The sequence below is a fragment of the Mesoplodon densirostris genome, chromosome X, assembly GCF_025265405.1.
Source record: "Mesoplodon densirostris isolate mMesDen1 chromosome X, mMesDen1 primary haplotype, whole genome shotgun sequence".
Lineage (NCBI taxonomy): Eukaryota > Metazoa > Chordata > Mammalia > Artiodactyla > Ziphiidae > Mesoplodon > Mesoplodon densirostris.
In genome coordinates this window covers 29,644,319-29,665,028 of record NC_082681.1, presented here as the reverse complement: position 1 = coordinate 29,665,028, position 20,710 = coordinate 29,644,319, and the positions used below count along the sequence as shown (strand labels likewise).

General features: G+C 40.9%; 1 protein-coding gene across 1 annotated transcript in view; it reads left to right on the top strand.

Moving 5' to 3' along the window:
• The window catches only part of GRIA3 (glutamate ionotropic receptor AMPA type subunit 3), a 282,812-nt gene that overhangs the window by 176,945 nt on the left and 85,157 nt on the right, over window positions 1-20,710 (top strand). Inside the window, exon 6 of the mRNA XM_060087942.1 lies at window positions 16,764-16,925. Within this exon, the coding sequence (XP_059943925.1) occupies window positions 16,764-16,925 (162 nt within the window). The remainder of the gene's footprint in view (window positions 1-16,763; window positions 16,926-20,710) is intronic.

The following is a 20,710-nucleotide window of genomic DNA, read 5'->3' as shown; positions in this document are numbered from 1 at the left end:
GCACCAGAGCCCCAAGTGTCCCCTTTGCTACTAAGTCCCATCCATCTGGCAATGACTTCTATGTGCTTTTACATGGACCTTCCCTGGTAGCAATGCTAAAGTGACAAGACCTGGATATTCTGTAAATGCTTCAACAAAGACCTTTCATAGGTCAAGGTGTACATTTCAGAATGGACGACAAGCTGCAGAAAGTTCTAACTTGTTGAAATCCCTGGAAGAAACAAAAGATTTCATCGGGAGCACAGGCCAGAGATGTGATCTGGTCAGGCCAGAAGTGGACATGCCAATAATGAAAGAGTAAGTAAGTCTCTTACAAATTCTGTATCAGTCGGTGGTGTCATTTCTTTTTAGGGGTTGTTCCACAATTGATTGTTATTTCCTCTTCCAGAACTCTCCCTAAGGTGGTAATGTGTCTCTACTTTAGTAGCAGAGGTAACCAGCAGGTATACAATTTGTCAGTCAAGCAACCTCTCTTTCTTTCATGGTAAGGTCCTGGATCAGGATCCTTTCCACTGCATTTCCAGGCATGTTGTGTACTGTGATTTAATTGTTTCATATATGTCAATAATAGTGCGCATTGGGCTTCCCTGGTGGCGCAGTGGTTGAGAGTCCTCCTGCCGATGCAGGGGACACGGGTTCGTGCCCTGGTCTGGGAAGATCCCACATGCCGCGGAGTGGCTGGGCCTGTGAGCCATGGCCACTGAGCCTGCACGTCCGGAGCCTGTGCTCCGCAACGTGAGAGGCCACAACAGTGAGAGGCCCACGTACCGCAAAATAATAATAATAATAGTGTGCAGAACCCTAGACTAACCCTAGACATAATGAAGAAAAAAAGCACTAGACCAGGAGCTAGGAGATAGGTTCGAATCCCAAGAATTGATCTAACTAGCCTGTGACAAACCAAACCTCTCTGAACCTGTTTCTTAATCTGTAAAATGAAGAGACAGACCAGATCAGGGTTTCCCAAAGTGTGCTATTTGTACATAAGATGATTTTAGGTAGTATATGGCAAAACTTCTTAGACTGATTAGTTTTGAATTTATATTAAATGTGTATTCAAAAAAGATAACTCTCCCATCAATTCTATGAAGCTAAATTAGATATTTAGATTTAAAAATTTAGTCGATGTAAAGAAAATATATGAGGTAAAGACTAGTTCAGATGATCCACCCATGCGGCAAAAAAAACTGTAAAGGTGGTATATTAGAGGCTAAAATTTGAAAAACACTCCAAGGTGACTTCCAGCTCTACATTTCTTCCCTCGTGGAGGGTCAGTTTGGACCAGGGAAGGCCAGGAGTGAGAGTGTAGGCAAAGCAACTGGGTGAATATGGAGGACATAAGTGGGGGAGCACAACCAGAGCCCTGTTAGCCTTGGGATATTGTCAGAGAGCAGACTTCAAATCAGTCCAGGGGGGCAAAAGCCAAGCAAGGTGTTGAGTGCCCTTAGCTACATTCTAAACAGAGCTGCAGCTCTAAAAGATCAATCAAAGCCATTTAATAGTTGACACAGAACAAACTGGATCCGGGTTGAGATGATCCAACAACAGATGTTCAGTACCCAGACCCCCAAATAAACCAAAAATCTCCAAGCATTTGAGGCGCCCAGGGGAAACTGTAAGCCACAGTAGGACTCATTCAGTGCTGCGCCAGTTAACCTCTGCCTTAGAAGACCCGACGGTTTCCTTGCCTAGGCTGAGACTGGTCCCAGGGTTGGGGACAGTTGTGGACCCTACAAGTGGAAGTTAGGTAATGTCAGCTGCCGGCAGGAGAGGGCGTAGGACCGGTGATCAAGTTAGCCATTGTGCCAGGAGACAAAGGGGGCAGAGAGCTGACTATCTGAGACTCCTCCCTGCTGTGCTAGCTGTTTTCTTTAGGCTTTTCCTTTAATGTCTCCAATGAAAAGAGGCTCAGAAAAAATACATGACTTGTCTGAAGTCTCACAGCTAATCCATTGCCAAGCTAGGCTTCCAGTCCAGGTTGGTCAGACACTTTACCAAGAGCATCTCGCTCTTCTCATTTTACCCACTCAAGCATCTCAGTGAGACAGAAGGCCAGCCCCACAAAGGTCACATAAGAACATTTGCAAAGACATAAATGTATATGAATGACGTATAAACTATAAATTTATGAGGGTGAAGTAATCAGAGAGAAAAAGGCTTAAAAAAACAAGGACAGCTTTGTGAATCTGGGTTTCAAACGCGTCCAATGGGCCAATATGAAATGTATCTTAGCAGGCACCAGTTACATCTCCATCACTGCCTTCTCCCCTGCTACATTCATATTCATCCTCTCTCTCTCTCTCTCCCTCACACACACACACACACACACACACACACACACACACACACACATATTCCTCTCCCCTGCTCTCTCATCCCCCTTCTTTCTCTTGCTCCCTCTTCTCTCTTTCCCTCGACATCTGCCCCATTCATATGATTAGCATGCCAGAAAATAACGATGGGGAGTACTAGATTATATCTAATTTTTCTAAAATTTTACTAAAACAAAAGCATTAGTCAAAAAATAGAACTCCAAAGAAGCATCCAGGAGTAACCGGAGCTTGGAGAAGTGAACTCTGCAGCTTCCCAGATCTAGGGATGTACCTGAAACAGAGAGGGGCCCACTCTGTTTAAAGAGAAAACAACACTCTGTAAAGTGTGAACAATAATCTTTACTCCTTCAGAGGGTCCTTGTAAGCATTGAATAATTGCAATGGAAAGCCTCTACCGTGTCCTGCACATACTGGATGCTGGGAGAGAGATGAATACAATTATTATCTTCATCTCTAATTTAAATGATTTTAAATGAGAAGTTAGCCTAAAGCAGTAAAACTGTATGATCTTTCAGACAATTCTGATGAGAATTCCAACTCTACCTTCTGATGATGTAGCCTTAGGCAAGACATTCTTTCCCCTCTGAGCTTCCATCCTTTCTTCTGGGAAACAGGGATTAAATGACTATCCTGCAAGGCTGCTGGAGGTTTCAGAGAATGCATGTGGAACGCATGGTACACAGTGCCTGCCACACAGCTGTCACTATGGTTGTGATTATTGACATTATTGTCATGGCATTATTGGGCACCTACTACTCCTGTGCTAAAGCCCATGTCAGAGGCATTTCAGGAGAGCCAAAGGAAGAGGAAACTGACTCACAGAGATGTTAAGTGACTTGCTGAGGTCACATGGTGGTGGCAGCAGTGGGGATGCAATTCAAACCCAGGCGGATCGAAGACGGTGTCCACTCTCCTTACTGCTCTTCTGTACTAAGCATCACGTTGGAAATCATTAGCTTAGGAAATCAGAGCTCATGTCCTGTGGTCTCTTTGAATTACTTTCCGGAGTCCTTCAAAAGCTGAAGGGAGACATGTTTGTCTGATTTCTAAAATCATTCATTCCTTTATTCATTCACTCATTTGCTCTTTTCACAAGAGCACAGTGTGAGTCCAGAGCCCCTCCTTAGGAAGTGTCTCCAATACAACCCAGGTGAACGAACAAAGTAGAGGGGGTTGGGTAAGTAGCACCCAAAGGGGCGGGCCTGGACAGACGGCTGCAGGGGGAACCCCAGTAGCTGGGGATGTCCCCACAGAAACTTTGGGTCTAGAAAGATTGGATAGAAATATTAACTTAGACAAACGTTCCACCCTTCTGATAAACCAAGAGACTTGCTGATAAGCGCCTGGTGGATTAATAAACACTGGAAAGCTTGGGCTCTGTGCCCAGCTTGGCCAGGCTTGCCCTGAAATGGCCCTGCTGCCTTCTCTTCTTGACACGTGTCCACAGGTGAACAGTAATCCACGCTTAACATCGGCATCATTAAGAACATACAGAGAGAGAATCCTCCCTGCACAAGCTACTAGGTAGGACAGCACCCCACTTTTCCACAAGACCAGGGCAGCAGGCAGTGTGTGCCAGTCCTTCCCTCTCTGTCCCAACACCTGAGGCAGTGTGGTGTGCTGGCTAAGAGTGTAGGTTTTGAGGACAAACACATGTGGCTTCAAATCCTTGTTCTTTTATGTCTTCACTGTGAACTTGGGCAAGGGGTATGCCCTCTCTCAGTCTTAGTTTCATCATCTCTTGGAGAGAGACTGTTTTGGATGAAACTGTGTTCCACCCAGATTCATACGTTGAATCATTATGTGATGGGACAGAAGTGTTAGCCAGAGCTCCAATGGCAATCATATTGCAATATATAAATGTATCAAATCACCATATTGTGCACCTTAAACTTACACCACGTTATGTGCCAAATGTATTGATGTTTCAATTGAAAAAAATGACCTCTGCTTAATAGTGATTTGAAGGCCCATAGCTCAGGTTCTACAGCTATTTTTTTTATTAAAAAAACAAAGCAAACAGATAAACATCTGACCCTCTTCCTTGAGAGAATAGGGTATAGAAATTGTAGGATGTGAAAACAATGTCCCCTTTATCCCGTTTTGCCCCCCCCAAAAAATAAATAAATAAAAAATAAAGAGAAAACAAGTTTGAATGAGATTGAGTCATGCTGTTTTGCTTGTCAATAACAACTGTTCCCTTCTGCTCCCTTCCCCTCCCAGGTCTTCTTGTTCTGTTCTCTACTCTTTCCCTTCCTTTGTACTTCCATTTTTAATGTGCTAAATAAAAAATTCAAATGCTCAAAGTCATGTGTTGTGATCACTGACACCTCAGCAGATGGCATGTAAACACAGAGCTCACTGGGCTGGAGCCCAGCCTTACAGGCAAAGGAGGTGAGCTTGAAGGGAAAAATCCCCCCTGGTCCCCAATGCCAGGAGCCCGGTCACCTACCCTGAGTACACAGCTTCTCTGGTGGCTCAGGATTCACTTTCTTCTCCAAATGAAGATAGGATACAGCACAGTATCAAGGGAATGAGGAGTGGGGACTGGGCAGGGGTCCAACATCCTGCCGTGCATTTAGAAAGGCACAGGCAATTGTCAGCTTAAAGTAGCCAACTTTGAGACTCTCATTCTCCTTCTCCAAAAATGCCTCCATTATAGTCAACCATCCCTGCCTCCCCCACACACACCCCCCACCTGAAATTAACAAGGAAAGATCACTTCCTACTCAATGTTCTATCAAGATGCATTGAAAAAATTCTGTTTTCTCCCCCGGGCCCCTCCCACATCATATCTGCTAAAACAGTGCTTCTCAAATTATCTGTGAAGAAGGGCCAGATTTTCCCCCAAATATTCACACAATAAAAGCACAACAACAATAAATTACTAAAAAACATGAAATAAACAAAACAAGACATATAAAATACAAGCCCAAGTTTTTTTAGTATTAGATTCAACAGCCATATTACTCTGTCAACTTGCTTATAAACTAAAGGCTTATATTCAGTTTCTCTCCTTATATCATCTCTGACTGGTAACAAACAGCAGACCAGCACCAGTCCACATATAATTCAGTTAATATTACTCTAAAGATTTTTATAACAAGTTCGTTTTTCTATATACCACGTATATGCCCAATACCTTGTTCACTCTACTACAAGGAAGGCAGAACTGTATAAACATATTGAACAGACCAAACTGGCACAACTTAGAATCACTGGCATGGAGGTAGAACAGGTACTGGGACCTGTGCTGGGAATGAAGAGAAGGCAGAGGGTGGGGAGTCAAAACTCTGCATAGTATGGCCAGAGAAGGGCTTTCAGAGAAGGTGACTTTGAAACAATGATCTGAATGGTGAGAAAGGTCCAATTATATGAAGAATCAGGGAAAGTTCATGTAATGCATAGGGAACAACATGTGCCAAGGTCCTGAGGCAGAAAAGAGTCTGATACCTCTCTGAACTGTTAGAAGGCAATTTTCGCTACAGCAGAGTGAGCAACAAGATCTGGATTATCTAAGGCCTACTGCCTGGTTAAGTTTTAGCTCTTTTCAACAGCATCAGAAAGCCACTGGAGAATTTCAAGCAGGGGAGAGACATGACCTGATTTTTGCTTTAAAAAAAAATCAGTGTCAAATGGATGGATCTTATGATATTTAAATTATACCTCAATATAACTGTTAATAAAAAAGAGATCAGTGCCTATTTTTCCCACTAATAGCATTTATGTCAACTTGTAATTATTTGTATATTCATACAGATAACTCCCACTGGACTAAAGTGTTGTGAGGTTAGGGACCAAGCTGGATATGGCTCGCCATTGTACCAACAGATAGCACTTAGAAGGTTTCAAAGTATGTTTGTTAATTGGATTAGAGAATAAAACAGTGAGTGAACAATACAAGCAACCTGTAATCGAGTGCTAATTTATATGGTGTAATCTTTAACTCTATGCATTACATCCTCCCAGGAGGATGGATCTGCTTCTGGAAAAAGACTTGTGTCTCTCGTTAGCAATCTGATAACTTGAGTCACCACAATTACCGTGCATTTCCCCATCAAAGCATCACCCAGATGAACAATTCAGATGGCACTAAAGGCAGAGCCAGCCTTCATCCAAATTGAGACAGATACTCCTCCTTGGCAGCCTTCCACCCCTCATTCTACTGCTTTTATCTTCCATATAGGCAAGCCACCTTTCTCATTTCTCACCCATAGTCTACCATCAACTCAATGAAAGTCACCCAACTTATCTTGTCTTTGTTTTCCTCTCTGTACAAAATGTACCCTAACAATAATATTATATGAAGGAAATTGCCACATAATATCTTAAAAATAAGTGCTCTAAAAGTAAGCCTTGAATATATCTATTTCCAAATCTCAATTATCTTACCAGAAGGAAACTGAATTGCCATACTATATGTATGAATCAAGGGAGACAGGATGATACCAAAGTCATCTGGATCTTTGGAAGACTGAGTTATCTGGCTATTCTCAAATCAAGGACAATCTCTCTTTGGATGCCAGTTGTGTAACTAGTGCCTGTGTAAAAGATAGCCTTGGAGAATTAATCAAAGGTAGCTTACAAGGCCTTGCATTAGGCACAGAGGTCATGGTTGGTTTTATACTGTTGGGTTCAGATGTGGGCAACAGTCACTGGCTCAAACAGATGTGATGTGACTGAGAAGCAATGCAATTGATGAAATATGGCAGAGCTTACAAATCTAAATGAGTAGTTTCCTTCTCAAAGGAATAACTTCTGGAGATTATATTCATATTTCCAACAAATGTTGCCATTGTTGCACAGAGGCAAATAGTCAAGTGTACAGATACTTAGAACATAGAAAGTGAGGAAGTAGAGTTTCAACTCACCCTATCTGTGAGCACTAGGATTGCCTCCAACCTTTCTCTGCCTTCTCTCATCTCCTTTAATCTCTCCCTCTGCATACAGTTTACTGGACCAACCAAAGGAAAGGAGACCATCATGGCAGTGAGCAAAAAACAAAACACAATTTCAAGCAAACCAAATTGGTGAAATGCAAGGAGCACTAGAATTTGATATCTAATCTAAACACACAAAAATCATTGCGTATCTGATCATGACTTCTAGTTATTAAAATCCCTATGAAATAATAAAGTGGGCTCAACAGAAATTCCACTCAGTACAGCAGGGGATTTGGAACCTCGGAGTCACTTAGCAATAATATTGTGGAGTTTACACATAAATGTATTACATGGAAAGCATGGGAAGGCATGCGACAATGAAGGAGGACAAGAGCCCATAAGCAGTCAACAATGTGCAAGAGCCTATGTAATAATTGGCAAAAGGGGGACACAATTGGCCTTATTACTATCTGGTAGAGAATATAGAGACAAATTTAATATAGACGTTTCTTAGTCATTATTTTACTAATTGAAATGGCTCTTGAAGAATGAAATTTCAGTAGACACCCAGAGCTATAAGTGATGAAGTGAGGGCCCTTTCTAGACAAAGGAAACAGAACAAAGGTACCAAGGTTTAAAAGGGAGCGATGTGGCTAGAGCATGAGGTCTCTTGAAGGAAAAGGTGTGGATAAAGGCCAAGAGAACAAAAGATAACAGATAATGGAAATCCTTGAAGGTCAAGTCAAGATATTCAGCTGACAGTATGTCTGTAGAAAGTAGGGAATCATTGCAGTGATTTGAGGAAAGGAGTATTATGCTCTAACAGATATTTTAGGAAGATAAATTTATTATGCAGAAAATAAATGGGAAAGGTAAAGAACTGGAAGTTGGAGCACCACCTAGGAAGCCAGGCCGATAAACTAGGCTGGTGGTCCCCAAACCAGCCAGGTGCTTCAAAGTCACCTGTAGAATTTATTAAAAAAAAATAAGACAGGTGTTTGGGCCCCATACCCAGTGACCCAATAGGCTTAAAAGTGCCATTAATTGAAAGAAGGGATACGGGAAGAGGAAGAGATTTTAAGGGAATATAACAACTTTGCTTTGGGGCACATTCTTTTTAAGACACACATGGAATAAGGAAGTCAATTTAGTTGGTAGACAGTTAGAAAAGGGGGTTCTAGAGTATAAGAGAGGTTCTAATTGGAAACTCATTGGTGTCTCATTCAAAGTGAATTCGAGTTGAAAATTCCAAAAGAAAACAAGAAATTAATTTGTTTTATAGACTCTAAGCCTTAAAATGTAACAAATTCGTTGGCTGAGGTATTTTATGTATCATAAATGTTATTTATCGTAACAGAGTAACATTTATGTTTAAAAAAGTTGATTCTCAGAGCCCAGCTATGTGAGAATCATGACTATCTACTGCCCCCCCACATACACACACACTCAAAATTTTAAATGGAAAAAGGCAAAGAAAAAGAAAATGAAGAAATTCTAATATCTTTGGTTAGATGGGAGATGCCAGAAGAAGAAACTGATTTTTAAGCAACAAATGAACTGCTATGATTCAGTGAAGCAATAGAGCAGTTGCTATAAAACAGCAACCTGCTGAAACAAAATGAGCCATCCTTTCCCACAAAAATATCAAAGAAATCTACTAGAATGCATTTTGTCTTCAGTCAAACTATATTATTTTAAAGTATATAATTTTTAATAGTAGATGAAGCTCAGTGAGGAAACAGAATTCATGATACAGAAATTTCCTTTGAAGTCAGACATGTTTAAATGCATGTATTAAATAAAAGGATATGGGTTTTCTGTCCTTTTTTAAGCAGTTACTATTGGAAGAAGTGCTTGTGTCAGGCACTTAAACCCTGAAACAAAAATGAGAACAAACTAAAAAGACTTAAAGAACTTTAAATATTACCTTTGTTCTGAGCCAAGGGAATGAGTTAAAAAGTAAAAACTTGTAAACTTACTTATCACATATTTAGATTGGTAGTCAAACTTACACATTTTCTAAAGACAAGGATTTTGTGATAATAATAAAAAAATCCATCTGTATTCACATGTATTACTGTCTGGTCACTGCACTACTTCTGTTCACCGACCTTCCTCCCTTTATTTTCCCCTTTATCACCCACATGTTTAGCATTCATTCTGGTTGTGCTAGTGTCTTACAGAGATTTTGGAGAGACTCAGTGCCAGTGTTCTCAACTTGAGGCCCTTCTGTGACCAAGTCATAAAGAGAAGACTAGCAAGAGTTGTGAACAAATGCAATGCCTTAAAATAATGAGATAAGAGGTGACCATGGATCAAGGGCCAGCCAACCCCTGCTCCGTAGCTAGAACTTGTATCCCAACTTCAAATTTCTGTAACTGTCTTTCATCTTCTGTTTTCCCCTTTATCATCCAGATGGTTGAAGGTCATTTCTGTTGCATTAGTTCCTGCTCAGAGTTTCTAGACAGACATCTTCCCATCTCAGGGTCTCTATGTAGCCAACTCAAGCCGTGAATTCTGGCAAGAGGTCTGGACAACTGGGAAGTCTTAAAATAATCACACAGGTAGAGAAAGTGAACCAGGAGCCAGCCAACTTCTCCCCTGAATCAAGACATTTCTCCTAACTTCCATCATCCTACCAGAATACTCCCTGCCACCATCATTTTGTTTCCTTTTCTATACACTCTGCATGGTTTGTTTTCTTGTTCTGCTTCAGTGTCTTTACATGGGTTTCAGGGATACATGAGGGGGTGTGACCAGCACAACTAAAATCTAGCAACATATTCTAGAAAAGTGCAGTGTCTTAAATTTAGATATCAGAGAAGGAGAACCAGTACCCTGGCACCTCTTACTTTTGGGCCAGAATCCATCTCACTCCCCTTCCTTTTTTCCTGCCTACCTGTTGTGTGTTTGCTGGTCAGCTTTGTTGTGTTGGTTATTTCAATGAAGCTATGGGTAGACTTAGGCCCCAGTTTACAACTTTCCCAATTATGGTTGTACATGATCATAGACTCTAGCAACTTCTTCTGGAAATAAAAAACAATGGGATAGATATAGGAGGTGGACCAGGAACCAGCAAAATCTCCCTTCTTAACCATCTCCTCTCCTAACCTCCATCTTTCTACCACTGACCTCTCCCCTTTTATTCTCCCCTTATACCATCCATATGTTTGGTGATCATCTCTTTTGTGTCAATGTCTTTTGAGAGGTTTTAAGAGACTCAGCCTCAATTTTACCACCTTGAAGACTATGGTTCACCAGCCTAAGGAGGAGATCTAACCAGAGGCTATAAATGGATGAAATACTTTAAAATTATGGGATAATCTGTTAAATCAAAATGTATTACTATAGTCTTCCCATTTCTGTGCCTTTGTTTTCTATTTGCTTTGCCAATAACTGAGAAAGGTATGTTAAATCTCCATTTTGATTTTTTTTTAATATCTTTTGGTCACGCAGTGCAGCATGTGGAATCCTAGTTCCCTGACCAGGAATTGAACCTGAGACCCTGCAGTGGAAGCACAAAGTCTTATCCACTGGACCACCAGGGAAGTCTCTCCATTTTGATTTAAAAAAATAAATTTAGGGGGCTTCTTCCCTGGTGGCGCAGTGGTTGAGAGTCTGCCTGCCGATGCAGGGGACATGGGTTCGTGCCCTGGTCCGGGAGGATCCCACGTGCCGCAGAGCAGCTGGGCCCGTGAGCCATGGCCATTGAGCCTGCGTGTCCAGAGCCTGTGCTCCACAACGGGAGAGGCCACAACAGTGAGAGGCCCACATACCACAAAAAAAAGAAGAAAAAATAAATTTAGTACTGGGAATTCCCTGGTGGTGCAGTGGTTAGGACGCCAGGCTTCCACTGCCAAGGGCCCGGGTTCAATCCCTGGTCAGGGAACTAGGAACCCAGAATGCTGCATGGGATGGCCAAAAAAAATTTGTTTTTAATAAATTTAGTACCATTTGTTTTAAAAATAATAATAATAATGGGATAGGAGGAGGAGTAGCCCATACTTCTCTCTTAACTTCCATCTTCCTACCACTTACCTCGTGTTCTGTCATTTACTCCATTTTGCTTTCTGGATGTTGTGTCATCTCCTGTGTTGTGTTAGTGTCTTTACATAAGTTTTGGGGGGTCTTTGGCCTGCTTTTAGGGTTATAGATGTCATAACGATAAAAATCCATCAAAGATTATTATGGGATGGTGTAATGCCTTAAAATGGTGGGATAGGAGGAGGAAGACTAGAATCCAACCAAACCTGCCCGTAGGCAGAATGTTTCTCTGAATTGTCATCGTCCTTCTCTCTCTCTCTTTCCTCCTTTCCCCTCCTACCTGTTGGATGTCAGCTCTGCCACATTAGTGTCTCTGAAGAGGCTGTAGAAAGAATCAAGCTTTAAATTTTACAATCTTGTAGACTGTCAGTGCCACTTGAACCATGGAATTTAGCAATATTTGATACAAAAAGATAATTATTTTTGAAGAAAAGGTATCAGAAATAGAAGGACAATCAAGAGTCAACCAACTCCTGCCTTTCAGTCAGACAGTTTGCCTTATATCCCCTTCTCTACCATTCACCTCTTTTCTCCTTTTCCCTTCCATGTCCTTGATAATTGTTGGTTAGCTCTGTCACATTAGTGTTTTTTCAGAGGGATTAGGGAAAATCCAGCCTTGCTTATCTCAACCTTGAGAACTGTGACTTGCTGCATCTAAATGCTGGGCACCAGGGCAACATTAAAGCCATAGAATCTGATTAGAGATTACAAACAAGCAAAACGTACACAAATAGGCCAGAGGGAGAAACAGGACCAAGAGCCAGGTAACTCTTGCCCTTTAGCAACAAGATCTCTCCTTTCATCTCCATAAAAGCCTATTACAAAACACAGGCAGAACACTCTACAACATAAATCACAGCAAGATCCTTTTTGACCCACCTCCTAGAGAAATGGAAATAAAAATAAACAAATGGCACCTAATGAAACTTAAAAGCTTTTGCAGAGCAAAGGAAACCATAAACAAGATGAAAAGACAACCCTCAGAATGGGAGAAAATATTTGCCAATGAAGCAACTGACAAAGGATTAATCTCCAAAATTTACAAGCAGCTCATGCAGCTCAATAACAAAAAAACAAACAACCCAATCCAAAAATGGGCAGAAGACCTAAATAGACATTTCTCCAAAGAAGATATACAGACTGCCAACAAACACATGAAAGAATGCTCAACATCATTAATCATTAGAGAAATGCAAGTCAAAACTACAATGAGATATCATCTCACACTGCTCAGAATGGCCATCATCAAAAAATCTAGAAACAATAAATGCTGGAGAGGGTGTGGAGAAAAGGGAACCCTCTTGCACTGTTGGTGGGAATGTAAATTGATACAGCCACTATGGAGAACAGTATGGAGGTTCCTTAAAAAACTACAAATAGAACTACCCTATGACCCAGCAATCCCACTACTGGGCATATACCCTGAGAAAACCATAATTCAAAAAGAGTCATGTACCATAATGTTCATTGCAGCTCTATTTACAGTAGCCAGGACATGGAAGCAACCTAAGTGTGCATTGACAGATGAATGGATAAAGAAGATGTGGCACATATATACAATGGAATATTACTCAGCCATAAAAAGAAACAAAATTGAGTTATTTGTAGTGAGGTGGATGGACCTAGAGTCTGTCATATAGAGTGAAGTCAGAAAGAGAAGAACAAATACCATATGCTAACACATATATATGGAATCTAAAAAAAAAGGTTCTAAAGAACCTAGGGGCAGGACAGGAATAAAGACACAGAGGTAGAGAATGGACTTGAGGACGTGGGGAGGGGGAAGGGTAAGCTGGGACGAAGTGAGAGAGTGGCATGGACATATATACACTACCAAATGTCAAATAGATAGCTAGTGGGAAGCAGCTGCATAGCACAGGGAGATCAGCTCGGTGCTTTGTGACCACCTAGAGGGGTGGAATAGGGAGGGTGGGAGGGAGACACAAGAAGGAGGAGATATGGGGATGTATGTATATGTATAGCTGATTCACTTTATTATAAAGCAGAAACTAACACACCATTGTAAAGCAATTATACTCCAATAAAGATGTTAAATAAATAAATAAATAAATAAATATTAAAAGTACAATTTTATTGGAAAAACTACATTTCATCAGACTTCTTACTAAAATAGAAGGGGTTCCTCATCAACATTATTCCCATTTTACAATTATTGTTGTTACAGTTATTGTAAGCACTGTGAAACCTTTGTCATGAAAATAAATATGTAAGAATGAAAGGAAAACAAAAAAAGCCTATTACAGTATCTCCTTTCTTTTTCTCCCACACTTATGCTCTCTCGATTTTGTCCATGGGGCTGTGTTAGGCATTCTGCACATGTGGACGGGTAAATCTTCAGGGCAGTTGATAGGAGCTAGTGTCGCGGAGGTCTTGCTAGACAGAAAAGCCATTTGAGGTGACCTTCCCCTGGCTTGATTTGTGCTGCTGTGGACGCATTTAATCTCACGAGGACAGCCAGGCTGGTTCCAGTCTGAGGGGTGCCAGAACTTAATCCCAGATATGGCTGTCATAAAACATGGGTTGACTGAGAAATTCCTAGGCCTTCAGTGCTATGGTATGCTACTGGAGAGGAAGACAGCCAAATGGGAATACATGGGGCCTGTGTGGCAGAGTGAAGCCTCCTGCACATAAGCAGAGGTGACTGGTGAGGTAAATTTGAGTTGGACCCCTCTAGTATCTCTTGTAAGAAAAAGGTAGCGAGGTAAAATGTTTCTGGAAAGGAGTGGTATGGTGAGTAACCAGACTGAAGTGCTGGCTCTTATGCCTTAAGGCAGACGTGAGATTTCTGGGATCCTTTCTCTTGCCTTCCTTTTTGTTAATCCTGTGTTGCCATTTTAACATGCTAAGGTATGAGGTAAACAGGGGTGTGATGCTTATCAAAGTATAAAAGACACAAGAAATACTACTTCCTAGTGCAGACTGTGGCCATTGACTCTGGGGACCAACATGGTGGCAGAAGCGTTCTCAACCCCTTTCTTTCAAGGAAGGGGGCTCCACCTGCCAGGCCAGGCTTTTAGGACACAGCAGAGCCCCAGAGAGCCCACTCTTCACCCCCACCAGCAGACAGATGGGTAGTTGCTCAATGGTCTTGTGTAATACTTGTTAACTGGCAAGTATGGTTTGGCACAGAAAACGACTTAAAGCCATTTGTGAAAGTTTTGCCCTCAGCTCTTTATTTGTATATTTGTTTAGGGGGTGAGAGTTGGGAGTTGGATAACAGTTAGGCTTAAGCCCCATCTGGAGCTTCTGCTAGGCTTTACACACAGGCAAGCCTCTCTGCTGATTGTAGTGCAGAGGGGAGCGAATGGGAGAAAACACTGAGTCTTAGTTTCTTTCAGGAAGGAGGCCTTTAGGAGAAAACTCATCCTAACAAGTTAATCTTAATTTTAAAAAGTACTTTGGGGCTTCCCTGGTGGCGCAGTGGTTGAGAGTCCACCTGCCGATGCAGGGGTCACGGGTTCGTGCCCCGGTCCAGGAAGATCCCACATGCAGCGGAGCGGCTGGGCCAGTGAGCCATGGCCACTGAGCCTGAGCGTCCGGAGCCTGTGCTCTGCAACGGGAGAGACCACAACAGTGAGAGGCCCGCGTACAGCAAAAAAAAAAAAAAAAAAAAAAAAAAAGTACTTTGGGGTCATTGGAAAGGAGGAATGGTTCTCAGTGATGCAAACTATCTGGCCCTTTATCCAGTCTCCATTGGCGCATATCCTACTTATGAAAGGAAGAGGAATGGGGCTGAGAGTAATAACTGAAAATGCTGCTTCACTAAAATATTTTCTACGACTGCCTTGTTGACCATGTTAAAGAAATGCAGAATTAAAAGAAGCAGTTGTAGGGATGGTGACTACAGAGAGAGGTGTACAGGATATTGGTTACATTCATGTGTTCAGGTTGTGAAAATTCATCAGGCTATATTTAAAGATGTGTGCACTGGGACTTCCCTGGTGGTGCAGTGGTTAAGAATCCACCTGTCAGTGCTGGGGACACGGGTTCGAGCCCTGGTCCGGGAAGATCCCACATGCCGCAGAGCAACTAAGCCCGTGCGCTACAACTACTGAGCCTGCGCTCTAGAGCCTGCAAGCCACAACTACTGAGCCTGCAAGCATAGAGCCCATGCTCTGCAACAAGAGAAGCCACCGCAATGAGAAGCCTGTGCACCGCAACGAAGAGTAGCCCCTGCTCGCTGCAACTAGAGAAAGCCCATGTGCAGCAACGAAGACCCAACACAGCCAAAAAGAAAAAAAGAAAGAAAAACCTTATCATTCCAAAAAAAGAAAAAAAAGATGCATACCCTTTTCTATATGATTATTATACTTCAATGAAAACTTAGAATGTAAAAAAAGAAAACTTTAGAGAAATAGTAGGGATTTGAGTAATACAGTTATGCATTTATCAACTCATCGAGTGGTACATTTAAGATTTGTGCATTTTATTGGATGTAAATTTTACCAAAAGATAGAAGGAAAGAAAGGAAGGAAGGATGGATGGAAACTGCAAACACTGAACTCCAGTTAATGGCCTGCATGCTGAAGTCTTTTGGTATGAAGTATACTAATATCTGCAACTTACTTTGAAAGGTATCCAAAAAATGAAATGGATTGATGAATGGATAGAAAAATATTAATTGTAAAATCTGAAGTGACTATTTGGTTTTTCACTGTACAATTCTTTCAACTTTTCTGTATATTTGAAAATTTTTACATGTAAATGTTGGGGAGGAGAATCTAAAGGAAAGAGGAAGAATTCTTCCCATTTCTTTATGAATATAAATATTGGCTCCAGCCCATTGAAGACCCAAGCGCATCAGCAGCAATTGGCAAGAGACAAAAGAAGAAGAAAATGGTGGATGCTATGAAGTAGATGTCAAAACACATTCATGGACACATGTGAGACATACCCCGGGGTTTGTACCATCATATACAACCAAGCTGTCAGTTTCGCTTTTTGGCATTTCTGTAAATTACAAATGTTGAAAGTACTCATTATTAGAGTCTGAAGCAATCTGCTGCATTCGGCATGTTAAGCTGAAGAAGAGTTTTTGATACCTCTAGCTAGGGTCAACTTTTTCAACATTTTCCAGTTATATGATTCATTGTATTTGTACTCAATGAAGAAAAACTAAAAATACACGTAAATGAAAGAAATAAAGACATCTGAAGTTGACACCTATGTTTGTCGTTGCAGCAGCTGCACTAAAGACACAGGCACTAAAATGGAAGGATGTATATTTTCTCCATCGTGCCTGTAGTTTCAGAGCCAGAGTGCCCTAAGAATTAGTCCATATCACGGTTGTTTGTTTGTTGTGGTTTTGGTTTTTATTGAGATATAATTGACATATAACAATCTGTCCAGGTTTTCCTTGATTGGTAAAGAAGGATCCTGGGGAAGGAACTTTCATTTCCTCCTTAGCACTCTAACCAACAGATACGATGAGTACGAATGCATAACCTCCCACAATCATTATTCTCTTTCAATCTCTTTCTAGGGTTTTACTGATATTTTGCTAGAAAGAGTCATGCATGGGGGAGCCAACATTACAGGATTCCAGATTGTCAACAACGAAAACCCTATGGTTCAGCAGTTCATACAGCGCTGGGTGAGGCTGGATGAAAGGGAATTCCCTGAAGCCAAGAATGCACCTCTAAAGGTAATGTTCCACGACATGTAGAAACCGTAGGCCAGCTTTTCAGAGCATCTCAGTATGGCCTTTATATATTTACGGCCATCCAGTGGTCAAGTGGTCGTCCCTCAGAAGTGTTTCAAGGATGCTAAAACACAACTGCAGATAGTGCTGCTGCACTTGAAAACTAAATTCCCAAATAAAGAAGCTATTGAGAAGGAGGTCTTTTAAAACTCAGCGTTTGGGAAGGTTAACTTAATTTTTTAATGAATTTCATTTTTAATATGCTCATAATTTACAATATTACAAGAACCTGAATCAGGCAAAGAGTGGGGGCAGTGGGAATAGGTAAGGAAAATTGATAGTTTGAAACAGAAAATTAGATTTTACATTATTTATGTGATTGCTTTGTGTTAATAAGTTTCATGAATCTCAGTACACCCAAGTGAATTAGGCTCTAATACAGAGTGCACGTTGCCTATACATATATTGAATGGAAATGTTTTCCTGCCTGCACAAGTATCTTTAAATAATTAGATTACCTAAGTTGCTCATTTTCATGAAATCAAGATAAGAACACTGAAAGCAGAAAGTCATGCTTGAAGTGCACATTTTCATGCGTTTCCCTATGGCTAGAAATCCTATTATTTAAAAATCAGGAATTAAAACAGATAAATGGGGGGAAAGTTATTCATGTTACACAAAGGATCCTTCCAATGTATTTTTTTAAGTAACCCATTCCCTCAGTGCATTGATTCAAGTATGAAACAGACTTTAAATTCTTCCTTCCTGATATGTATGTGAAAGTATGTATGTACCATGGCTGTGGGATCCTTGTGATCAAGATGAGGGATCAAAGCAGAGTCAAGGCTCAAGGCCCCTCCCTAAAAAAGGAAAGGGGAGGGGACATTTCCTTTCTCATGGTTTCAAGATACCCATCCTCATATCCTTCCTGCCTGGCAAGAATAGAAGAAGGAGGAACAATGGGACATAGACAGAAAAGAGACACATTCTGAATCACCTATGCAGGTCCACCCTGAATGGGTCACATCAACACAAGTGGGACCTTACTTTATGCAATTGGTATGTTCTAGAAAAGTCATAAGTTAAACATCTTTTTTACATCTTTTTGTATTAATTTAAGCCACTCACTAGCTAAGTGGTCCTCTGTAGTTGTAGTGATTACATTACACATGCCAGATTTTTCCAGGTGTCCTCATATGTTTCAGTAAATATGGTCACAATTCCTATGAGGAATCCTTTGTAGTCAAATCTTTTTTTTAAGATGATGATGATTTTTTTGATTGAGATATGATTGACATATGACATTGTATTACTCCTAAGTATACTACATGCTGATTTGATGTATGTATGTATTGCAAAATGATCACCACAATAAGTTCAGTTAACATCTATCACCACCACAGCTACAAATTTTTTCTTATGATGAGAACTTTTAAGAACTACTCTCTTCGCAGCTTTCAAAAACTACAGTGCAGGATTGTTAACTATAATCACGATGATATACATTACATTCCCAGAACTTATAACTGGAAGATTATACCTTTTGACCACCTTCATTCATTTTCCCTATTCCCCAGCCTTGACCTCTGACAGCCACCATTCTGTTTTCTGTTTCTATGAGTTCTTTTTTTTTTTGGATTCCATGTATAAGCGAGATCATACAGTATTTGTCTTTCTCTGTCTGACTTATTTCACTTAGCATAATGCCCTCAAGGTCCATCTGTGTGTCACAAATGGCAGGATTTCTTTTTATGGCTGAATAATATTCCATTGTATGTGTGTCTGTGTGTATATATATTTTTATTGAAATATAATTGACATGACTTTATATATGTATATATATGTGGGTGTATATCACTTTCTTTATCCATTCATCATTTGATGATTTGATGAACACAGGTTTGTTCCATGTGTTCGCTATTGTAAATAATGCTGCAGTGAACGTGGGGGTGCAGATCTCTTTGAGACAGTGATTTTATTTCCTTCAGATAGATACCCAGGAGTGGAACTGCTGGATCATATGGTAGTTCTATTTCTAATTTTTTCAGGAACCTGCCTATTGTTTTCCACAGTGACTGCGCCAATTTACATTCCTATCAACAGTGCACGAGGGTTCCCTTTTCTCCACATCTTCATCAACACTTGTTGTTTCTTGTCTTTTTGATAATAGCCATTTTGACAGGTGTGAGGTACTATCTCATTGTGGGGTTTTTTTGGGTTTTTTAAATTTATTCATCTTATTTATTTATTTTTGGCTGTGTTGGGTCTTTGTTGCTGCACGCGGGCTTTCTCTAGTTGCGGCGAGCAAGGGCTACTCTTCATTGCAGTGCACAGGCTTCTCATTGCAGTGGCTTCTCTTGTTGCAGAGCAAGGGCTCTAGGTGTGTGGGCTTCAGTAGCTGCGGCTCCCAGGCTCAGTAGTTGTGGCTCGCAGGCTCTAGAGCGCAGGCTCAGTGGTTGTGGCACACAGGCTTAGCTGCTCCGCGGCATGTGGGATCTTCCCAGACCAGGGCTCGAACCCGTGTCCCCTGCATTGGCAGGTGGATTCTTAACCACTGTGCCACCTGGGAAGTCCCTCACTGTGGTTTTGATTTGCATTTCTTTGATGATTCAACTCTTTTTTTTTTTTTTTTTTCTTTTTGCGGTATGCGGGCCTCTCACTGTTGTGGCCTCTCCCGTTGCGGAGCACAGGCTCCGGATGCGCAGGCCCAGCGGCCATGGCTCACGGGGCCAGCCGCTCCGCGGCATATGGGATCCTCCCAGACCGGGGCACGAACCCGCATCCCCTGCATCGGCAGGCGGACTCTCAACCACTGCGCCACCAGGGAGGCCCTCAACTCTTTTTTTTTTATGGACTAAATCTGCCCACTACATTTAGGTGAGCTTATATTAATTTATATTTTCATACAACTGCCTATCCACTGTTTTGCCATCCTTAGATTTAGCAGGCAATAGGTAGAGGAAAAAAACTCATTTATTCAATATGTTATGGGTTACCTACAAAATGTCAGGCACTATGATAGGCACAAAAAATGGACAAGAGTAAAAGTATGAAAAGGGTGCTACAGAGTCATTTATGCCTGTTCAGAAGTTGTAGAGGTGTACAGAAGAGAAGGAAGACAATCTCAGCTCTGGATTATTCACTGATAACTCATGATATGTGTAATGTAAAGTTCTTAGAACTTACTGAGAAGAATTGTTCAAACTTATAAGCAAAACCCTTCAAATACCTTAAGAAAATGAAATACTTAAATAGGTGGTTACAACTTTCGGATTACTTTGACTTGTACTAGTCATTATGGAACCTGTCTCTATATCAAACAGACAAAAAGCCCATGTTAAAAAATTATGTACAATATTTTTGATTAGGAAATAAAATTGTCTAGAGATTAAAATCTTGATGCTTAATTTATTCTGTATTTTATGAACATTTCCTCTGGGGTCTTTTTGTTTATAGATGGTCACACATTGGTCCGTAGAAGCTGAAAAAGTAGAAAATTAAATAGCTATTTTGGCATGGCTTGGAAAGGACTACATTAAGATTGCTGACAATTTATGCAGTCAGCTAGAAAAATGAATCACCACCATGTTGGCTTTATGTAGTGCTAGCACGGGCAGACACAGATTTTTTTTTTTCATGAAAGAACATATGTCCCCTGTTACAGTCATACTTGATGACTTGGCCCTGAAAGAAAAGTAACATGAAAAAAGTCAGAAAAGTAAATTGATAGTTGTAAAGATGACAATGCATTCACTCACAATTGTATTGGGACATACTATATAGACAGA